Below are 18,944 nucleotides of genomic sequence, written 5' to 3' on the forward strand. Positions count from 1 at the left end.
TATCATTATTAATTTCCTGATTCTGACAGTTAATTTTTGTCCCTTTTTTATAAGAAACACATACTAAAATTCAGAAGTCACAGGGTATCACTTAGTAACTTATTATCAAATTATTCAGAAAAAAATTTTACACTGTACTTTCAACTTTCTTGCAAGTTTTATTGCTTTAACTTTTTTTTAAAGAATGAAGGAGAAATAGAGGTATTTTCAGACAAAAATGGAAAAAATTTGCCATTAGCAGAATTCACTAAAGGAAATTCTAAAGGATATGCTTTAGGCAAAAGGAAATTAATCCCAGATGGAAGGTCTGAGATGCAACAAGCAAATAAGGAAAAGAAAGAGGTTAATATTTGGGCAAATATAAAAATATTAACTATATAAAATAATAATAATGTTTATTGGGTTAAAAAAAAAAAAAGAACTAACATACATTACCAGGAGAGAATATTAGTTGTGGGGGAGGGTATTAAATAGAACTAAATTGTTTCTGATTCTTAAACTGTCTGGAAGAAAGATAAATGCATTGATTAGTTTAAAACTTTGATTAATTAAATATACATATTGTAGCTTCTAGACAGTCACTAAAAAACTTAAAACAGTATATAACTTCCACACAGTAGAGGAGAAAACAGAGAGGAAAAAACAACCAAAAAAAAAAAAAAGGAGAAAAAAAGAAACAGAAAAAGCAGAACAAAGAACACAGACATAAGATGATAGAGATCAGCCTATTCATAATGACATTAAATATAAGTAGACCATGGGTTGGAAAACAGTATTATAAAGAAGACACTGCTACATAAATTGCTTTGTATTGTCAATGAAATCCCAAGGAAAATCTAACCGATTCTTTTTTTTTTTTTATGGAAATCGACAAGCTGTTTGTAGAATCTATACGGAGAACTAAAATACTTAGACGATCTAGAGAAAAAACAAAGTTGGAGGACTTACACTACTAAATATTAAGACTTACTCTAAAACACATTATTAAGGCAACAGTTAAGGATAAAAAACAAAGGAACAGAAAAAGTCCAGAAATAAACCTACGTATGTGTGGTCACTTGGTTTACCTCAAAGGTGACACTGTAATTCAGTGGGGAAAGTATAGTCTTTCCAATAAATGGTCTGGAGCAATTAGATACCCGTACAGGGGGAAAATGAACCTTAAGTCCCTCTCACACTGTTTTCCAAAATTAATACATGATGCAATGTGTAAACGTAATGTGAAAGACAAAACAATAAAATTATAGACAAAAATATGAGACTATTTTCTCAAGATATGGGTACACAAAGATTTGTCAGAAGAAAAATAATAGCCCCCAAAATTGATATATTGGGTTCTTTAAAATTAAGAATTTTGTTCATCAAAATATTTCATCAAACCACAGACTTGGAGAAAACAGTTACAATACATATCTCTGACAGAGAACTCATACATGGATTATATAAAGAACTCCCACATATCAATAAGAAAAAGACAACCCAAATTTTTTGAATGAGCAAAATACTTGAACAGGCACTTCATTAAAAAGGATATACAAAATGACAACAATCTTATAAGAAGATGCTTAACATCAGTAATCATCAAGAAATGCAAATTAAAACCACACCAAATATCATTAGACACCCACCAGAATGGCCAGATTTTTTTTAAACTAACAATACCAAGTGAGGATGTGGAACAACTGGAATTCTCACATGTGAGAAGGTAAATTAATCCAATCACATTGAAAAACTGACAATATCTACTAAAGCTAAACATATGCTTATGCTCTGACCCAGCAATTCCACTTCTAGATAAATAAGTGTATCTGTGCACCAAAAGACATGTACAAAAATTTCAAAGTAACTTTAATCATAATATACAAGAAGTAGAAAAAAATCCTAATGTCCATCAGCAAAAGAATAAATTGTGGTATGTTCATAAGAAGGAATACTACAGAACAATAAAAAAGAATCAACTATGATACATGCAACAACGTAAATGAATCCAATAGGCACAATGTTGGGCTAAAGGAGCCAGAGTCGAAACAGTATCTACAGTAGTAGCCTGTTGATAAGAAGATCAAAAACAGGCAAAACTAGTCTATGGTGATATAAACTAAAAGAATTATTACCACCATGGTAGTTGATAACTGAGGGCAGTTGTGCCCCCCATGGAACACTTGGCAATGTCAGAGACATTTTTGGTTGTCACAACTTGTGTGTGTGTGGGGAGGGGGGTTACTACTAGCATCTACTGGGCGGAGTCCAGGGTGCATCTTTTAATGCACAGAACAACCCACACACACCCGCATCCACACAACAAAGATTTATCTAACACAAAATGTCAATAGCACCAAGACTGAGAAACCCTGCCCCAGAAGAAGGGGTATCGACTGGAAAGGGTCACAAGGGAAAGTTCTGGGCTGCTGGAAAAGATCTGTGTCTTATCTGAGTGGTAGTTACCAGTATGTATACATATGTCCATCAAGCTGTATCTACAACTTAAGATTGGCAGTGCACTTTACATATTTTACTGATACATGTTACATATCTTTAAAAAGATTTTTAAGGCTAATAGAATTTGAAAATATAATGTTTTTAAAAATTCAAATGGACAAAAATGCTCCTATTAAAAAAATAAGGTTGACCCTAAATAGCCAAAAAAATCTTGAAAAAGAACAAAATTAGTAGACTCGTATTTCCTGGTTTCAAAATTTACTACAAAGCTATAGAAAGCAAAACAGTGTGGTGCTGGCATAAGGACAGACATATAGATCAATAGAATAAAATAGAAATAAACTCTCATATATATGGTCAATTGATTTTTTACAAAGTTACCAAGACCACGCAGCAGAGAAAGGATGGTGTTTTTCAATAAATGGTGCTGGGAAAACTAGATGTCCACATTCAAAACAATGCAGTTGGACCCCTACCTCATATTATATACAAAAATTAACTCAAAGACTAAACTTAAAAGCTAAAACTATGAAACTCTTAGAAGAAAATACAGGGGAAAATCTTCATGACATTGGATATGGCAACAGTTTCTTGAATATAACACCGAAAGAACAGATAATAAAAGAGTAGACAAATTGGTTTTCAACAAAATTAAACTCTTTTGTAAATCAAAGGACATTATCAAGAGAATGAAAGATAACTCACAGAATCAGTGACAATATTTATAAGTCATATATCTGATAAGGAATCAATATACAGAATACATAAAGAACTCCTAAAACCCAACAACAAAAAACAACCAAATCTGAAAATGGACAAAGAATTTGAATAGCTCTTTCTTCAAAAAAGTCATACAAATGACCAATAAGCATATGAAAAGATTCTCCACATCATTAGTCATTAGGGAAATGCAAATTAAAAGCACAATGAGATACTACTTTACACTCTTTAGGATGGCTACTATAAAAATGGTTTTTAAAAATGGAAGATAACAAGTGTTGACAAACAGTGATTTAGTAATGCAGAATTTGGAACCCTCAAGGTACATTAGAGCCTTTGCATGTTGCTGGAGGGAATGCAAAATGGTACAGCTGCTCCGGGAAATAGTTTGGCAGTTTCTCAAAAAGCTAAACATAGAATTACTATATGGTCCAGTAATTCGACACCTAGTTAAATATCTAAAGGAATTGAAAGCAAGGATTCAAACAGATACTTGTGAGCAAATGTGTACAGCAGCATTATTCATGAAAGCTAAAAAGTGGAAACAACCCAAATATTCATTCATGGGTAAATGAACAAATAAAATGCTGTACATACATTGGAATATTATCTGACCATACAGAAGCATGAAGTACTGACACATGATACAACATGGATGGACATTATGCTAAGTGAAATAAACCAGGTACAGAAGGACAAATGTATGATTCCACTTCATGAGTTATCTAGAGTGGGCAAATTCATAGATCCAAAGTAGATTAAAGCTTACGAGAGACTGGAGAGAAAGGAATGGGGAGTTATTGCTTTATGGTGAGACCTGCTACTTGGGATGATGAAAAAGTTTTGGAAATAGTGGTAATGGTTACACAGTACTATAAGTGTGACTAAAGCCCCTGTATTAAACACTTAAAAAATGGTTAAAATGGCAAATTTCTGTTATATTTATTTTACTACAATTTTTAAAAGATAAATAATGTAATATACCAAAAGCCATTGAATTGTACACTATTAATTGGCAAATTGTATATGTGAATTGTCACAATAACTGGACTCCGCATGCAACGGAATGAAGTTGGACCCCAATTTCACATCATATACAAAAATTAAAGCAAAAGGGAACAAAGATCTAAATTTCAGAACTGAAAATAATAAAACTCTTAGGAAAAAACATAGGCATAAATCCTCATGATTTTAGATTAATAATTTCTTAAATATGACACCAAAAGCACAAGCAATGAAAGAAAAAAATAGATAAACTGGACATCATTGAAATTAAAAACTTTTGTGTTTCAAAGGACACCATAGAAAAAGCAAAAGACAACCCTAGGTTAGAAAATATTGGCAAATTATATATCTGATAAGGTGTATATCTTATCTGGGGATAAGGGATAAAACTTATATCTGGAATATATAAAGATCACTTACAATTCAATAATAAAAATACATGTGACCCAATTATTTAAACAGGCAAAGGATTTGAATTGACATGTATCCAAAGAATATATAGAAGTGGCTGATAAGCATACAAAAAGTCATCCAGTATTATTGCCCATCAGAGAGATGCAAATCAAAACCACAGTGAGATACTTCATACCAACGAGGATGGCTATAATCGAAAAGACAGATAGTAAGTGGGAGGTACAAACTATTGGGTGTAACATAGGCTAGAGGAATGTACTGTACAACACGGGGAGTATAGCCACTATTCTGTAATAACTATAAATGGAGTGTAACATTTAAAATTGTACAAAAAAGTAAAGTTTTTTAAAAAAGGATTCCTAGCTTTTTGTTTAAAAAAAAAAAAGACAATTACAAATGTTGGTGAGGAGGTGAGAATGTGGAAAAATCGGAATCTTCATACATTGCCAGTGGGGAGTGTGAAACAGTTTAGCCACTTTGGAAAGCATTCTGACAGTCCCTGAAATAATTAAATGTAGAGTTATCATACGACCTAGCAATTCTACACCTAAGTATATACCAAAGATAAATGAAAACATACCCATTCAAAACCTTGTTCATGAAAGTTCATAGTAGCATTATTCAAAATAGCCAAAAGCTAGAAACAACCTAAATGCCCATCAAATGATGAATGGATAAAACAAATGCAGTATATCCATACAGCAGGATATTATTTAGTCATAAAAAGTAATGGGGTACATGACAAATGTTATAATATGAATGAATGCTGAAAACATTATGCTGAATGAAAGAAGCCAATCAAAAAAAGGACCACATACTGCATGATTCCATTCATACAAAATCTCCAAAAGAGGCAAATCTATAGAGACAGAAAGTAGATTAAGTAGTTGACTAAGATTGGGGGGCATGTGTGTTGGGGGCATGTGGGTTTTCTTTCTGGGATGATGAAAATGTTCTAAAATTGATTGTGGTAATGTTTGCACAATTCTGTGTATATTTTAAAACCATTAAATTGTATGCTTTAAGTGAGTAACTTTTATGATACATAAATTTTGCCTCAAAACTGTTTTTTAAAAGAAAGGTCAACTTAAATAAACAAAGTTCCTCTACATCATCAGTACAAAATAAGAATTGTATTAGAAAATAAGGTATGATTCATGGTAGCAATAAAAACTCTAAAGCACCCAGGAATCAACCAATCCAAAATTGTACTAGTCTTTTATGGAGGATTTTTTAAATTCTAGTAAAGGATAAATCCTATATAAAGTGAAACTTGAATAGATGGATAAATTAATAATATTTTAATAAAAATGCCAGAAAGATTTTTTGAGGACCTAGACAAGTATGTTTTTAAATGTACACGGAAGAATGAGGGTGCTCTAATAGCCTCCAGGGCATGGTATAGAATTATTCAGAGAACTTTAAAGAGGTATTCTCATGCTATCAGATATGAATGCATATCTGCAAAGCCATAGTAAATTTTTTAAATCGCAATATGGTATTGATGTACAAACAAACAAAAATGTTTGGAGATATAAATAAGGAGATCTTTACAACATCAAAAACTGATGGGGGATGAATTTACAGATCATCCCCAGTCATCAGAAGTGAGAGACAGATTCCAGATAGGACCCCAGGGCTTCACTTTGGTGGGGATCTCAGAAAAATCAATAGAGGCATGCTGAACCTCAAGCCTGCCTGTTCCACCCATCAAACTTTGACCTGAGAAGCTAGGGCTGAAATTTATCAAGAAAGAAAGGAAGGTATAGTTAGCCGGTTGACTTGGAATTTGGACAGAATAAAAGTATTATGATATGGAGATACTATATTACAGTTAAGAAAATTGAAGCTCAGAGAGATGAAGTAACTTGTCCCAAGTCACACAGCAAGCAGAGGCTGAGCACTAGATCGTTTGTGTATAATTAATGTATCATGTGTTATCTATTGCATGCTGCTCCCTTCCTTTCCCCCTTCCTCTCTCCTCCTTGCCCTACAAGTCTGAATAGAGATTGTCTGGGTCAGTGTCCTCTCTGGGGCTGTCCCTCTGGCCTTACTCACCCTGAGGGATGCTTTGGAAGGCCGTGGAGTCCTTGTTTGCAGTGTCGCAGGTCGGGGATTCCAGTGGGAACTGGCCCACCTCGACACTGGCCAGCTCACTCCAACTCCCCAGATTCTCCTCCAGGGTCACGGTGTGGATGCTGTCCTCAGCACACTCATGCTGGCTGCTCAGTGTCAGGGTGGATGTGTCGCTGAAGATGAGGCTGGAGTCCAGGCTCACAGTCTCATTGGAGCCCAGGATCAGTGTCATGCATGAGGGTGGAGAAAGGGTGGAATTGGGTCTGTGAGTGCTGGAGTGCAGGCTGACAGCATCACTGGAACTGGGAACCAGGCTCAAGCATGAAGCCTGAGTGATGGTCATGTTCAAATTGGACCTGGGATTGCCATTTGAAGCCACGTTGATGGCTCCCTTGGAACTTGTGTTCCAGGCTGCACCAAAGGCTCTTTTTGAAACAGATCCAGAGATGTTATGTGAAACCAAAGTGATGGTCTCGTTCATGTCAGAGATTAGGGAACCACGAGAACTTGGAGCCGCATTCAGGTCCACTTTGGAGTTGTTTCTTGAGCCCACACTGAGCAGCTGATTGGAGTCAGGATCCGGGAAGGCATTTGAGGCTGGAATAAGGAGGGCTTTTGAGCCTGGCCTGGAGATGCTGTGGCCTAGAATGAGGGTTTCTCTTGAATAAGGCCTTCTAAATGGGTTTGATTCAGGCCTGGAAGGATTGGAGTTACTCTGACCCAAATCAAAAATCTTGTTTGAGAAGGAATTGAAGGCATCCTCAGAATCTGGCCCAGAGTGGTTCCTTGAGCTCAGATCCTGGGCCTCCATAGAGCCAGGGCTCAGAACGAGGTTTGAGGCTGGACACAGGGACTCCTGTGAGTTAGGCTTCGAGATATGATTGGAATCTGGGCCCAGGACTTCACCAGAGTGGGCAGCAGTGATCTGGAGGGAGGCTGGAGCCACGGCCTTGCTGTCCTCAGTTCTTGGGGTGTTACTGGACACCAGGCCAGGCTCCTCCTCTGAGACAACACCCAGATTAAGGTCTGGGACAAGAGCCAAGCCAGGACTCAGGGATGGATTCGAGACAGGAACAAGGTCCGTGTCTGGGCTGGGCCCAGAGATGGTGCCAGAGCCTAAACCTGGGGCCCCAGTGGAACTGAGACTTGTTGTCATCTTGGAGTCTTCCTGGAGGACCAGACTAGCCCTTGGACTCAGGGCCATGCCTGGTCTGGTGTTCTCTCAATGCCCCCTGCCCCCTTCTCGCCAATAGCCAACTGTTGAGCTCTCTGCAGTGCTCCTTAAGGGGAGAAAAGGCAAATTCAGGCATGCCTCACCTGCAACCTTTCCATGGCTCCCCACTGTCCTAATGATGAAGGAAGGCCCTGGGGTGACTTACGAGGTCATCCATGACCATGCCCAGCCCCCCTTTCCAGCCCCATCCTACCGGCAATCCCCCACCACATCCCCTGTGTTTCCCGTCTCTGACCACACCCTGTTCCCTCTCGGCTTACGGCCCTTAAATGCGGTTCCCTTGGCCTGGAACCTCCATGTATTGTGTGCTTGCCATTCTCACTCCTCCCAGCAAATGACTCATTGCACTTTATTCCAAGGGCTCATTTAGTGGTCCAGCCCCTGCTAGAAATGAGCTCCCCACTGGCAAGAACTATGCATACTTTAGTCCTTGGGGCATCCCCAGCAGCTAGCACAAGGCCAAGTCCATGGTAGGAAGTCCACAAATACTGGACAAACAAGGAACCTCTCCCAGGGAAGGAGGAGCTGCCTTACTTACCCTACTTCCAGCCAACCCCTAAGTTGCCAGAACTACTCGGCAAATGGCTGGGGCACTAGATTCCCAAAACAACCTCGGCAGAGCTGCCCACTGCCCTTAACAGTTTGCTCTGGGTGAAGCAGGCTATGTGGAGGAGAACCTGGGACAATCATCCAAAACAGAGCCTGCCTCAACCCAGCAATCTGACTGCTGGGTGAACTTCCCAGTCCCCCTACCCTACCCCACCCCTGCCCCTGGACTACCCTCCCTAAGGGAATTGTAGGGACAGCTCACCTGCATGCATGGTGTTCTTAAGCAGGAGTTGGCCCCTGGGAGGAGATGCAAAAGAGACCAAGTCAAGCAAGAGTAGCTTTTTCAGTACTTACTGAACAAAGTCTACAGGCCAGGCATGCACATCTGACAACCAAATGCCACACACACACACACACACACACAGTCCTAGAAGTTAGATATGATTACTCCATTATATACTTAAGGAAGTGAAGGTCAAGGAGAGGAAGATTACCCATGCCACTGGCTCTCAAGACAGCCAAGATCATCTCTTTATGCCACCCATCTGCCTACCCACCAACACGTCCCATTGTCTTCAGGACAGTATCACCAATCCTTAGCAGGACCTAAAAGGCCCTTCTGTGTCTGGCCCCAACTCCTTTTTCACCCTTCTTGCCCCTCTACATGCCCTGTCCCTGGCCCCTCCATTCCAACATCCCTCAACTCCTTTGAATTTCTCCAAAGAGCCAGCCTCCCAGGTTACATCTGGCCTTCCATGGGTTGGGAACCCCCTTCTCCAGCCTCGTTCCCTGGGTAACACCTATGGCTTCACCCTTTCAGATTTCAGCTTATAAATTACAAGCCTTACAAGTGCCCCCAACAGGTAAGGTCCACTTGTAAGTTCCCAGGGCATCTTGTCCACTTCCCCTTTCTTGGCACATAGTATCTGGTTTCCCCACTAGACAATATGACCCATAAGAGTCTAGCACAGTACCTGGCACACAGCAAATGTTCAATAAATGAGCTCGTTATTTCATCTTTGTATCGTTTCTTCATTCACTCATCCATTCTGTCACTAGTTCATTTCATCACTTATTCATTATTCATTCATGCACTCACTCACTCACTAAATCATTTATTCACCCCATAAATGTTGTTGTGCATCTTTATAGTGTGGCTTTGGAAAAGCCACAGATTTGGAGTCATGTCATTCCAGGTTCAAATCCCCACTCATCCTCTTACTAGTGTTAGTGAACTTGGGCAAGAGACTTTCCCCCTGTGGTTCTCATCCTCCTCATTGCTAACATGGGGAGCATGAAGCCTGTCACCCACAGTGCAGTTTCACTGGTACGGAGCACATGACCCACTGAATTTCTTCTCTGAATGGTAGCTACTTGTCTACTACTCTCTGCCGGGCACTGTGGGCAGAGAAGAGTGAGGAGCTCAAACCCAGTGGGAGCTGCCTTCATCTCCGAGCAAGTAGTTCATGCACAGCTTTGCATCCTGCCTCAGAAGGAAGCGTTCACCTTCCACTGCCACCAGAGGTGATTTTACCCTGAAGCTAATGAAATTTGAAATTTCAAGGCTCTTCAACAAATGGTGGTGGGACAACTGGAAATCAACATGCAAAAGAATAAAGTCAGACCCCTGCCTCACACTAGATAGAAAATTAACTCAAAATGGATTAAAGACCTAAATATAAGAGCAAAAATTACAAAACACTCAGAAGAAAACATAGGAGCAAATCTTTATGACCTTGGATTTGGCATTTCTTAGAAAAGACACCAAAAGCACGAGAAGAAAAAAATAGATAAATTAGACATCAGCAAAATTTAAAAACTTCTGCCTCAAAAGACACTATCAGGAAGTAAAAAGATGACCTACAGAATGGGAGAAAATATTTGTAAATCATATATCTGATAAGACTCTATTATCTAGAATATATAAAGAATTCTTACAATTCAACAACAAAAGACAAACAATCCAATTTTAAAATGGGCAAACAACTTGAGCAGCACACCTCTCTAAAGAAGATATACAAATAGCCAATAAGTACACAAAAATATGCTCAGCATCATTAGTCATTAGGGAAATGCAAATCAAAATCACAATAAGATACCACCTCACACCCTCTACAATAAGTATGGAAATAAGAAATGGAAAATAACAAGTGTTGACAAGAATGTAGAGAAACTGGGGCCCTCAAACACTGCAGGTGGGGATGTAAAATGGTGTAACCTCTGTAAAATCCAATTTGGTAGCTATTCAAGTCACTAAACATAGAATGACCATATAATGCAGCAATTTCACGTCTATGTATGTACCCAAAAGGATGAAAATTGATTTTCCAACCAAAACTTGTACACAGATCTTAACAGCAGCAGAATTCACAGGAACCAAAGGTGGAAGCAGCCAAACTGTCCATCAGCTGGGGAAAGGATAAACAAAATGTGGTATATCGATACAATGAAATGTTTTTCAGCCATAAAAAGAATTGACTACGGATGCATGTTAAATATGGATAAACTTTGAAAATATTATGCTAAGTGAAATAATCTAGACCCGAAAGGCTACACATTGTATGATTCCATTTATATGGAATGTCTAGACGAATATAAATCTAGGTAGATTAAAGCAGACAGAAAAAGGTTGTCAGGGGCAGGGGAAAGGAAGAATGGGAAGTGACTACTTAATAGGTACAGGGTTTCCTTTTGGAATGACAACAATGTTCTGAAACCAGTTAACTGTGACGGTTAGTAATGGTACTAAGTGTCACTAATAGTAAATTTTATGCTGTGTGTATTGTACCACAATTTTTTTTTTAAGGCATGTAACCGACAAGAGGACATAGACCCACTTTTCCATGCTCCTTCTTTTGAAACACAACTCAAAATCCTGGAAATAGTTCAGCAGATAACCATAAAAGGATTCTGAAAGCTAGAAAGAAGGCAGCAGTCTTACTAAGAATCTCAGGACTGGAAGAATGATGACTCTAGTGAGTTCCTCAGGGTTTTCTTTTTATCATCCGTGTATCCCAGACTGGGTACCAGAGAGGCTTGCAACACAGATCTGCCAAGAGCATATACACACACACAAAAGAAAAGGAGAGCCTGCTCTCTCTGGCCAAAGGGCCAGAAAAGGGGAAGCCCAACAGAGAGGGAGCTGCAAGGGGGAGCCCCAGTCCCTACTCCATACCCAGGGCAGTGGCAGTCCAATCCACCTGCCGTGGCAGCGTCAGCAGAGCCCTGCATCCTGGGCCCTCCACTCAGTGGCAGAAAACTTACTAGGGCCCATAGCTCCTGGCCTCCCAGTGACAACAGTTGGCTCAGAGAAGGACCTTATTCCCCTATAGGCAACACCCGCAGGAATAAACAGATTCTTCAGTGGTGCCAGAAGACAAAGCACACTACTGCTCTGAAAATGATCATTGGAACTATGTCCACAGAAGTAGGCCAGAAGCTACACACTAAACCTTAACAGGTTAACTGCCTGCGAAAACAGATTTAAATAGGCTCAAGAATCTCTTGGTGTAATATCCAAATGTCAAGGATACAATTTTTAAAAATCACTTGTCATACCAAAAACTAAGACAATCTCATCTTGAGAAAAGATAACTGACGCCAACCCTGAGATGAATCAGATGTCAGAATTTGCGACAAGGATTTTAAAAGCAGTCATCACAAAAATGCCTCAACAAGCAATAACAAATCTTCTTGAAGCCAATGAAAAATCAGAACTTTGCAACAAAGAAATCAAAGTTATTTAAAAGTACAATAACCAGAATCTAAATAGAAACTATTTTAAAAGCTCGATAGCTGAAAAAAATTTTATGACTTGCTGGATGAGCTCAATAGTAAAGTGGAAGAGGGGGAGGGTGTAGCTCAAGCGGTTGAGTCCATGTTTAGCATGCACAAGGTCCTAGGTTCAATCCCCAGTACCTCCTCTAAAAATAAATAAATAACTAAGCCTAATTACCTTCCCCCAAATAAAATAAATTTTTTTAAATAGTAAAGTAGAGATAACAGAGGATAGAATCAATGAGCTTGAGGACAGACTAAGAAAATTTACTTAACCTGAAAAAAAAAGATAAAATAGACTGAAACAAAATGAACAGATCCTCAGTAATCTATGGAACAAAACAAAATACCTAACATTCATATCATCAGAGTTCCAGGAGATGAGAAAAAGCGCTGAAAAATATTCAAAGTAGTAATAGCTGAAAACTTCCCAGACTTAAGATATAAACATACAGATTCAGGAAGCTGAGAAAACCCCAAATGGAAAAAAACTCAAAGAAATCCATACTATAACACATCGTGTTTAAACTTCTGAAAACTAAAGACAATGAGAAAAATATCTTCAAAGCCACCAGAGAGCGTTGCCTATAGGAGAACACCAATTCGAGTGACAGTTGATTTCTTGTCTGAAGCCACAGAGGCCAGAAAGAAGTGGCACGAATTTTTCAAGTGTTGAGAGAAAAGAACTGTCAACCATAAATTCTACATCTGGCAAAACTATTCTTCAGGGATGAAGGGGAAATAAAGATCCTCTTAGATGAAGGAAAAATGCATGCAAATTCAACATTGCCATTCCCCTCTTAGAACCGTTCTGTGATTTCTTATGGCTTTTTAGACTATGGGGTGTGGGTAGAGCTTATATTTTTTCAAAAGACAGATTCCCAGGCCTCACTCTGAAATTCCACTTTGCAGCTCTCAGTGGGCCCAGAAATCAGCCTTTCTCAAGCTCTACCACCACCACTCCTCCCCGAAGTGATTATCACATAGCTGGTGGACAGTCCACAAGGGGAGACAGCGTCTGCAGTCTGATGTCTGTGTTCCTTTTACCAGGACCCTCAGCACACAGGCCTTGCCCCTCCATCTCTCTAGCTACATCCAGTCCCTTCCCCAGCCCTCTGCTTGAACCACTTTCAACTCTTCCTAGTACTTCAGATATGCTGGCCTTCCTCTTGCAGAACCTTTATAAATACTCTTTCTTCTCTGTGTAAACTTCCCCAAGATTACCCACCTAAACCTCCATCACTCCCCTTGACTAACACTGAGTCACACTGAGATGCCAACTTAGGTGTCTCTTCTTCCAGGAAGTCTTCCTGGGACCCTCAAATGTGGGCGAGGTGCCTACCTCATATGATCACCCTGTATCAGAGAATTAATCTGTTTACTTTTATGTCTCCACCTTAGATAATGAGCTTGGTGAGTGTCTGTTACCCCTGTTTTCCTAGTGCAGGGCACAGTGCCTAGGGAAGGTTCAGAGAATGTTCGTGGATGACAACTCTTCAAGATAGGTATCATTATCCTCATTTACTGGCATGTTAATGCAAACTGCTTAAGGATCTAAAGCAATTTTTGCAAGCGGCAGAGGAAGGATTCAAAACCAGGTACTCGTATCTCACAGTTTTCCCTACAGGACCCCAGAGATTCCCGAGGTACGAACCACTCAGTGAAGTCATGTCTTCCTGTTTCTCATTCCCCATTCCTTCTGCCACTCTTTGGCTTCTACCCTGGAGGAAAGTCCAGTGAAACAGCGCACCTCTCCTGATGCCCAGCCACCATGCACAAGTCCACAAGTAGGTGTAGGACGAAGATGGGATAATGCACATAGTGATGATCATGTCATCTGGCCCCCTGGGGTCCCTCAGTCGTCATCCTCTCTGTCCTTTCCTTCCCCGGGCAAGGGCAGGGTGGGGGCCTTGAGGGAAAGACCAAATCTGGTTTCCAGGTTCTCTGCCTCCTCTGCCTCACAGTCTATGATTGTCTCTCCCTGTGTCTTACTTTATTTCCTCTCAACTCCCCCAGACTCCCACCCACCACATTCCCAGATCTTGATACCCTAAACTCTTTCTCCAGGAGCCTTAAGCTGCTGATGTAAAGTTCAGAGTGTTACCTCCACCTGAAGCATCCACATGGTACCAGAAAAGTCAGCCTTAAGTCAAAGGTATGAAGTTCTGACTGTAGAATTACAGAGAGCGGGGAGACTTTTACCCAGGGGGGTGGGGTCAAGGTGGTAACTACCCTGTGGAGGCTGCGAAGGCTGCCCCCACCCCTGGGACTTTCCCAGAGCCACCCCTCTGCTTACCTAGGCTCCCCCCAGCTCAGGCCAGCATTGGGGTCTTTGTGAGGTCACCATGGCTTAGAATTCCCAGCCAGTGAGGCTCCTTCTCAAGCCTACACAGTGGGAAGAAGCAGAGAAGTGTGAAATAGAATTCACATTTTATGGCAAGACAAGAAAAATTTAAACATAAAAAGTTCTTCTCTGCCCTCTGGCCTCCTCTCTCCCCACACTGTGCACTGTGTCTCTGCATTAGGCATCGACCAAACCTCCCGCATCAGCAGGAAACCCTGCTCAACCATAAAGAGCACTGATGTCCTCCTAGAATCAACAAGACAACTCCTTAAAAGATAACAAGCCTTCCTGAGTTTGTAAGAGGTCACATGACCCACCAGGATGATGCTTAGCTCTGAATTATGTAAACCGTCAATAATTCGTCATTTGATGTACAGCCCTCTGTCTCAAAAAACTCTGCCTTGATTTCTAACTGGCGAAACAGTTCTTAGAGCTTTCTGAGATGCTCTTCCTGGGTTATAATCCTCAGATTTGGCTCAAATAAAAGTTTCTTTCTTACTTAGATTGGCTGATTAATTTTTCATCAACAGAGGTCTCCTTTCAAAGAAGGAGCTATCTTCAGACCCTCCACCACTACCTAGAAATGACCTCGCTCAAACAAAGACTGACCACCTTGCCTGGCATTCAAACTTCCCCATAAAAGCCCCTCACCCTGTGACCTTATGCCTCCATTTATCTTGGGTGACAGACTGGTTCAGAAGAACACTGCAGATTTGGGGCACAACAGATGTGAGATGGAACCCTGTGGGTAGTCAGCCAGCCAGTGATGAGGAAACCGGGACCCACAGAGGGAAAAGATTGGCCCCTGGTCATGAGCTAGGACACTGCCTCTGTCCTTTGTCTTTTCCCTGCTCCACCCTGCCTCCTCAGGCACAGATGACAGTGTAGAGCAGGGTGGAAACGCGGGCTGGACCAGGAGACCCAGAAAGTGAAACCTGAATTCTGTGAAAAGGCAATGAAGACAATGCTATTATTCCTAAAGAAAAGCTGTTGAGCAATAACTAAGCTAATTAAGATTATCAGGGACTTCAAACTTCAAAACAGTAGAGGAAACTGTCCACTAAGTTGTATTCCCGCTCACCCAGATCATTAATCCCAGGAGAGTCCGTGTACGTCACGTGATGTTCTGAGCTGTGCCCAGAAACCTGCTCAGTCACATGCAGTCCCCACCCTGGGTGTGTCAGCCCTGGATGGTGGATTCCCTTCTGTCCACTTTGGGTCTCGCCTTTTCTGCCCTCACCTCCACGCCCCTGCCTTCCTTGCTCCTGGCCCTGCACCTCCCTCTGCCTCGGCTGCTTAGGGACCTGAGTCTAGAGCTGCTCCTCCACCTGCTTCTTCCCACAGCCTCCCAACGTGGCCGAGCTTTCTCTGCCTGAGTAAGCATCCTCCCAGCAAACCTGCTTCCTTCCCTGCAGCCCTTCACTTGCTCTTTAGCCACAGTGACAAGAACCATTTTTGCCTCCTCCTTCTCCTCCCCAATAATGCACTCAATTAATCACCAAGTCCTTCTGCCTCTGCATCGGTCCTATCCCTCCAACTCCACACCCTATGTCCTGGCTGAGGTCCTCAACTTCACAAACCCAGATCCCGGCTAGTTTTCTCAAAAATGTCCCACAGGGCAGGCTCTCCCCTCTGCTAGCCACCTCTGTCCTGCAGCCAGGGAGCGTCTCTGACAATTCATTTTCCCCTTAATCCCTTCCACTGCCCACAAGGTCACATCAATTCTCCTTGGTCCGGCATTGAGACCCCTGCACAATTTACTTTTTCCTGCCTGTCCTCCTTGTTTCTGCTCATTTTTCAATTTTTAAAATGTGTACTAAAGCACTATATACATACAGAAAATTGCATATGTCGTGTCAATTTTGTTGAATCTTCACCAAGGGAGTGCACCATGTAACTGGCACCCAGATCTAGATATGGAACCTTACCAGGACCCCAGAAAACTTCCAGCCGCTATCCTCCCCACCAAGGGTGACCACTATCCTGACTTCTAACACCACTGTTTAGATGTACCTGTTTCTGTATTTTATATAAATGGAATTATACAGCGCAGACTTTGGGTTCTGGCTTCTTTGGGTCGATACTAAGTTTGTGAGGTTTTACATATTTTTTGCATGTGGTAGCTGTTCCTTCTTCTAAATGTTGGCTCTCCTCTAGTCAATTCCTGCCTCCAATGTCTTTCCAGAGTTTTCAGGTAATTGTTCTTTATAATCTGTCCAGAGTTCATAATTGTTATCTCTAGGAGGGTTGGTCTGATAGGAGCTACCTTGCCATTGCCAGAAGTAGTATCTCTCCTTTTTAATTTGTATCTTATTTTTCTCCTTTCTTCTCTTCTTTAAAATTACTGAATTTATCTTCCTTCTCTCCTTTTATCCCCCTTTTTTTGTATGGAATTTACGTATTCTATGTCTATTCCTTGGGGTCACTCTAGCCATTCTAACATGCATACTTTACATAGAAAAATCTAAAATTAAGTAATACTATTAATTATTACTAATTTATTATTACTAAAAAAGTAAAATGAAGTAAAGTAATACATTATCCTCCTTCAGAAAAATAAAAAAACAAGACTCAGGACCTTAGAAGCTTTTAACCCTAATCAGCCAACTTATATACTATCGTTATCCTTTATTTTAGTCCTGTTCTGTTTTTTAAATCCTACCCATTAAATATCATTGTTTTATTCAATCAGGGTTTGTTAGATTTAACCAATATCTCACTAATATTTTGGCTGATCATGTAACTGAGCAGGACCCTATAGGGCCTTCCCAGGACAGACTGCCTCCCCCCACACCCCACCCCACCATGTCCTCCACCTGCCTCTTGTTTGCCAAAAAAACTTTACCCTTCTAGGCCTTCCCCAAGTTCCAAAGAATAAATTTAAGCAGAGAAGTGAGAATGTGCAGAGGCAAAGGGAAACAGTCAAACAAGACAAAATAATAATAGTTTAGCCATTAAACAAAGTCCAGGACCTTTAGTTCCTCCGCAAGGGCTATAAATAATATTCTGAGCCATAGCCTTTGAGCTGTTTTGCAGATACTGAAACTCCCACCAGGTGAAAGAAGTTAACTGTGTGCTGCCCACAAGCACACGGACCCCAGACCGGTTGGAACCAGAAGGTTGAGGAGGTTGACTCTTGAAGACCTCACCACTAATCAGAAGAATGTCGGCGAGCTGATCACACTCTCCACAATCCCCGTCCCTCATCCTGTCTTTAAAAACCTTTCCCTGAAAACCATCAGGGAGCTGGAGTCTTTTAAGCACTAGTTGCCTGGACTCTTTGCTGGATGCCCTGCAATACACACTACACTTTCCCGCACCACAACCTGGTGTCAGTAGATTGGTTTTACTGCATGCAGGCAAGCAGACCCAAGTTTGGTTCATTCATTCTTTTAAATTCAATCTCAGGAGAGGAGGGTGCATGCTTAGCACACACAAGGTCCTGGGTTCAATCCCCAGAACTTCCATTAAAAAATAAATAAATAAACCTAAATAACCTTCCCCCAGCCAAAGAAAAAATAAATTCAATCTCAGACCTTCCATCTGGGATCAATTTCCTTCTGCCTAGAGAATAGCCTTTAAAAATTCCTTAATAAGAGTTTACTAGTGATAAGCTCTTTTAGTTTTTGTTTACAAAAAAATATATTTTATCTTCATTCTTGAAAATATTTTCACTGCATGTAGCATTCAAGAATATCTGTTATTTTATTTTAGCATATTAAAGTTAATATCCCACTGCCTTCTGGCTCTCACTGATGTTTCTAGTTTATTATACCACTGGAATCGTCCCCCAGTCTCACCTACCATTTCCTCCTACACAATTAGTTGCTGCTTTAGCAACACACTGTTTTCCCCAAACTCACAGTGATGTGTCTTGCCTCTGTGCTTTTTCTCATGCTGTTCCTTCCATCCAGAATGCTGTTTCCCTCCCATTCCTCCTTCATTTCACCTGCATGACTCCTACTTATTTGTCAAAGCCCAAGGGTATCTTCTCTAGGAAGTCCTCCAGGATCCCCTCCCAATAGCTAGATCAAGACTTTCTCCTTTGCTCTTGCTGCATAGATCAGAACTTTATGACAGTGTGCTATAAATTTCCAGTTACTTGACTATTTCCCTCATTAAACTGAGACTGCTGTAAGAACAGAGATGTCTTATTCATCTTTGCATACCTGGTACCCAAGGTCTTCAGTAAGTATTTGCTGAAGAAATGAGTCATATTCTTACTCTGGCCTCCTCCGCCTCACTCCCTGCCCTTTGCTTAAACACTCTGATCTCTGTCACCTCCTCTCCACTGAGGCTCTGCCTCTGAGGACATTGCTCAGTTGAAAGTCTTGTCCTCCATCTTCATTCTCTGCCTTCTCTGGAGCATCTGCTTTGTGATGCTCC

General features: G+C 40.9%; 2 protein-coding genes across 6 annotated transcripts in view; both read right to left on the reverse strand.

Moving 5' to 3' along the window:
- The window catches only part of MROH7 (maestro heat like repeat family member 7), a 45,042-nt gene extending 36,309 nt beyond the window's left edge, over nucleotides 1-8,733 (reverse strand). Inside the window, exons 1-2 of one of the 2 annotated variants that reach the window (XM_064493546.1) lie at nucleotides 8,700-8,733; nucleotides 6,637-7,251 (exon numbers count right to left, since the gene is read on the reverse strand). In XM_064493546.1, coding sequence (XP_064349616.1) covers nucleotides 6,637-7,251; nucleotides 8,700-8,709 — 625 coding nt within the window. In that variant the 5' untranslated portion in view covers nucleotides 8,710-8,733. Of the gene's footprint in view, nucleotides 1-6,636; nucleotides 7,859-8,699 lie in introns of those variants that run through there. The other variant, XM_031465190.2, reaches the window with a different exon arrangement.
- Nucleotides 7,225-18,944, reverse strand: part of ACOT11 (acyl-CoA thioesterase 11) — a 67,593-nt gene continuing 55,873 nt past the window's right edge. The window contains exons 16-17 of one of the 4 annotated variants that reach the window (XM_064493551.1): nucleotides 8,700-8,734; nucleotides 7,225-7,251 (exon numbers count right to left, since the gene is read on the reverse strand). In XM_064493551.1, coding sequence (XP_064349621.1) covers nucleotides 8,717-8,734 — 18 coding nt within the window. In that variant the 3' untranslated portion in view covers nucleotides 7,225-7,251; nucleotides 8,700-8,716. Of the gene's footprint in view, nucleotides 7,252-7,883; nucleotides 7,935-8,699; nucleotides 8,735-14,510; nucleotides 14,600-18,944 lie in introns of those variants that run through there. The other 3 variants (XM_064493550.1, XM_064493552.1, XM_064493548.1) reach the window with 3 other exon arrangements.

This window comes from Camelus dromedarius, chromosome 14 (genome assembly GCF_036321535.1).
Source record: "Camelus dromedarius isolate mCamDro1 chromosome 14, mCamDro1.pat, whole genome shotgun sequence".
In the NCBI taxonomy this organism is placed as follows: Eukaryota; Metazoa; Chordata; class Mammalia; order Artiodactyla; family Camelidae; genus Camelus; species Camelus dromedarius.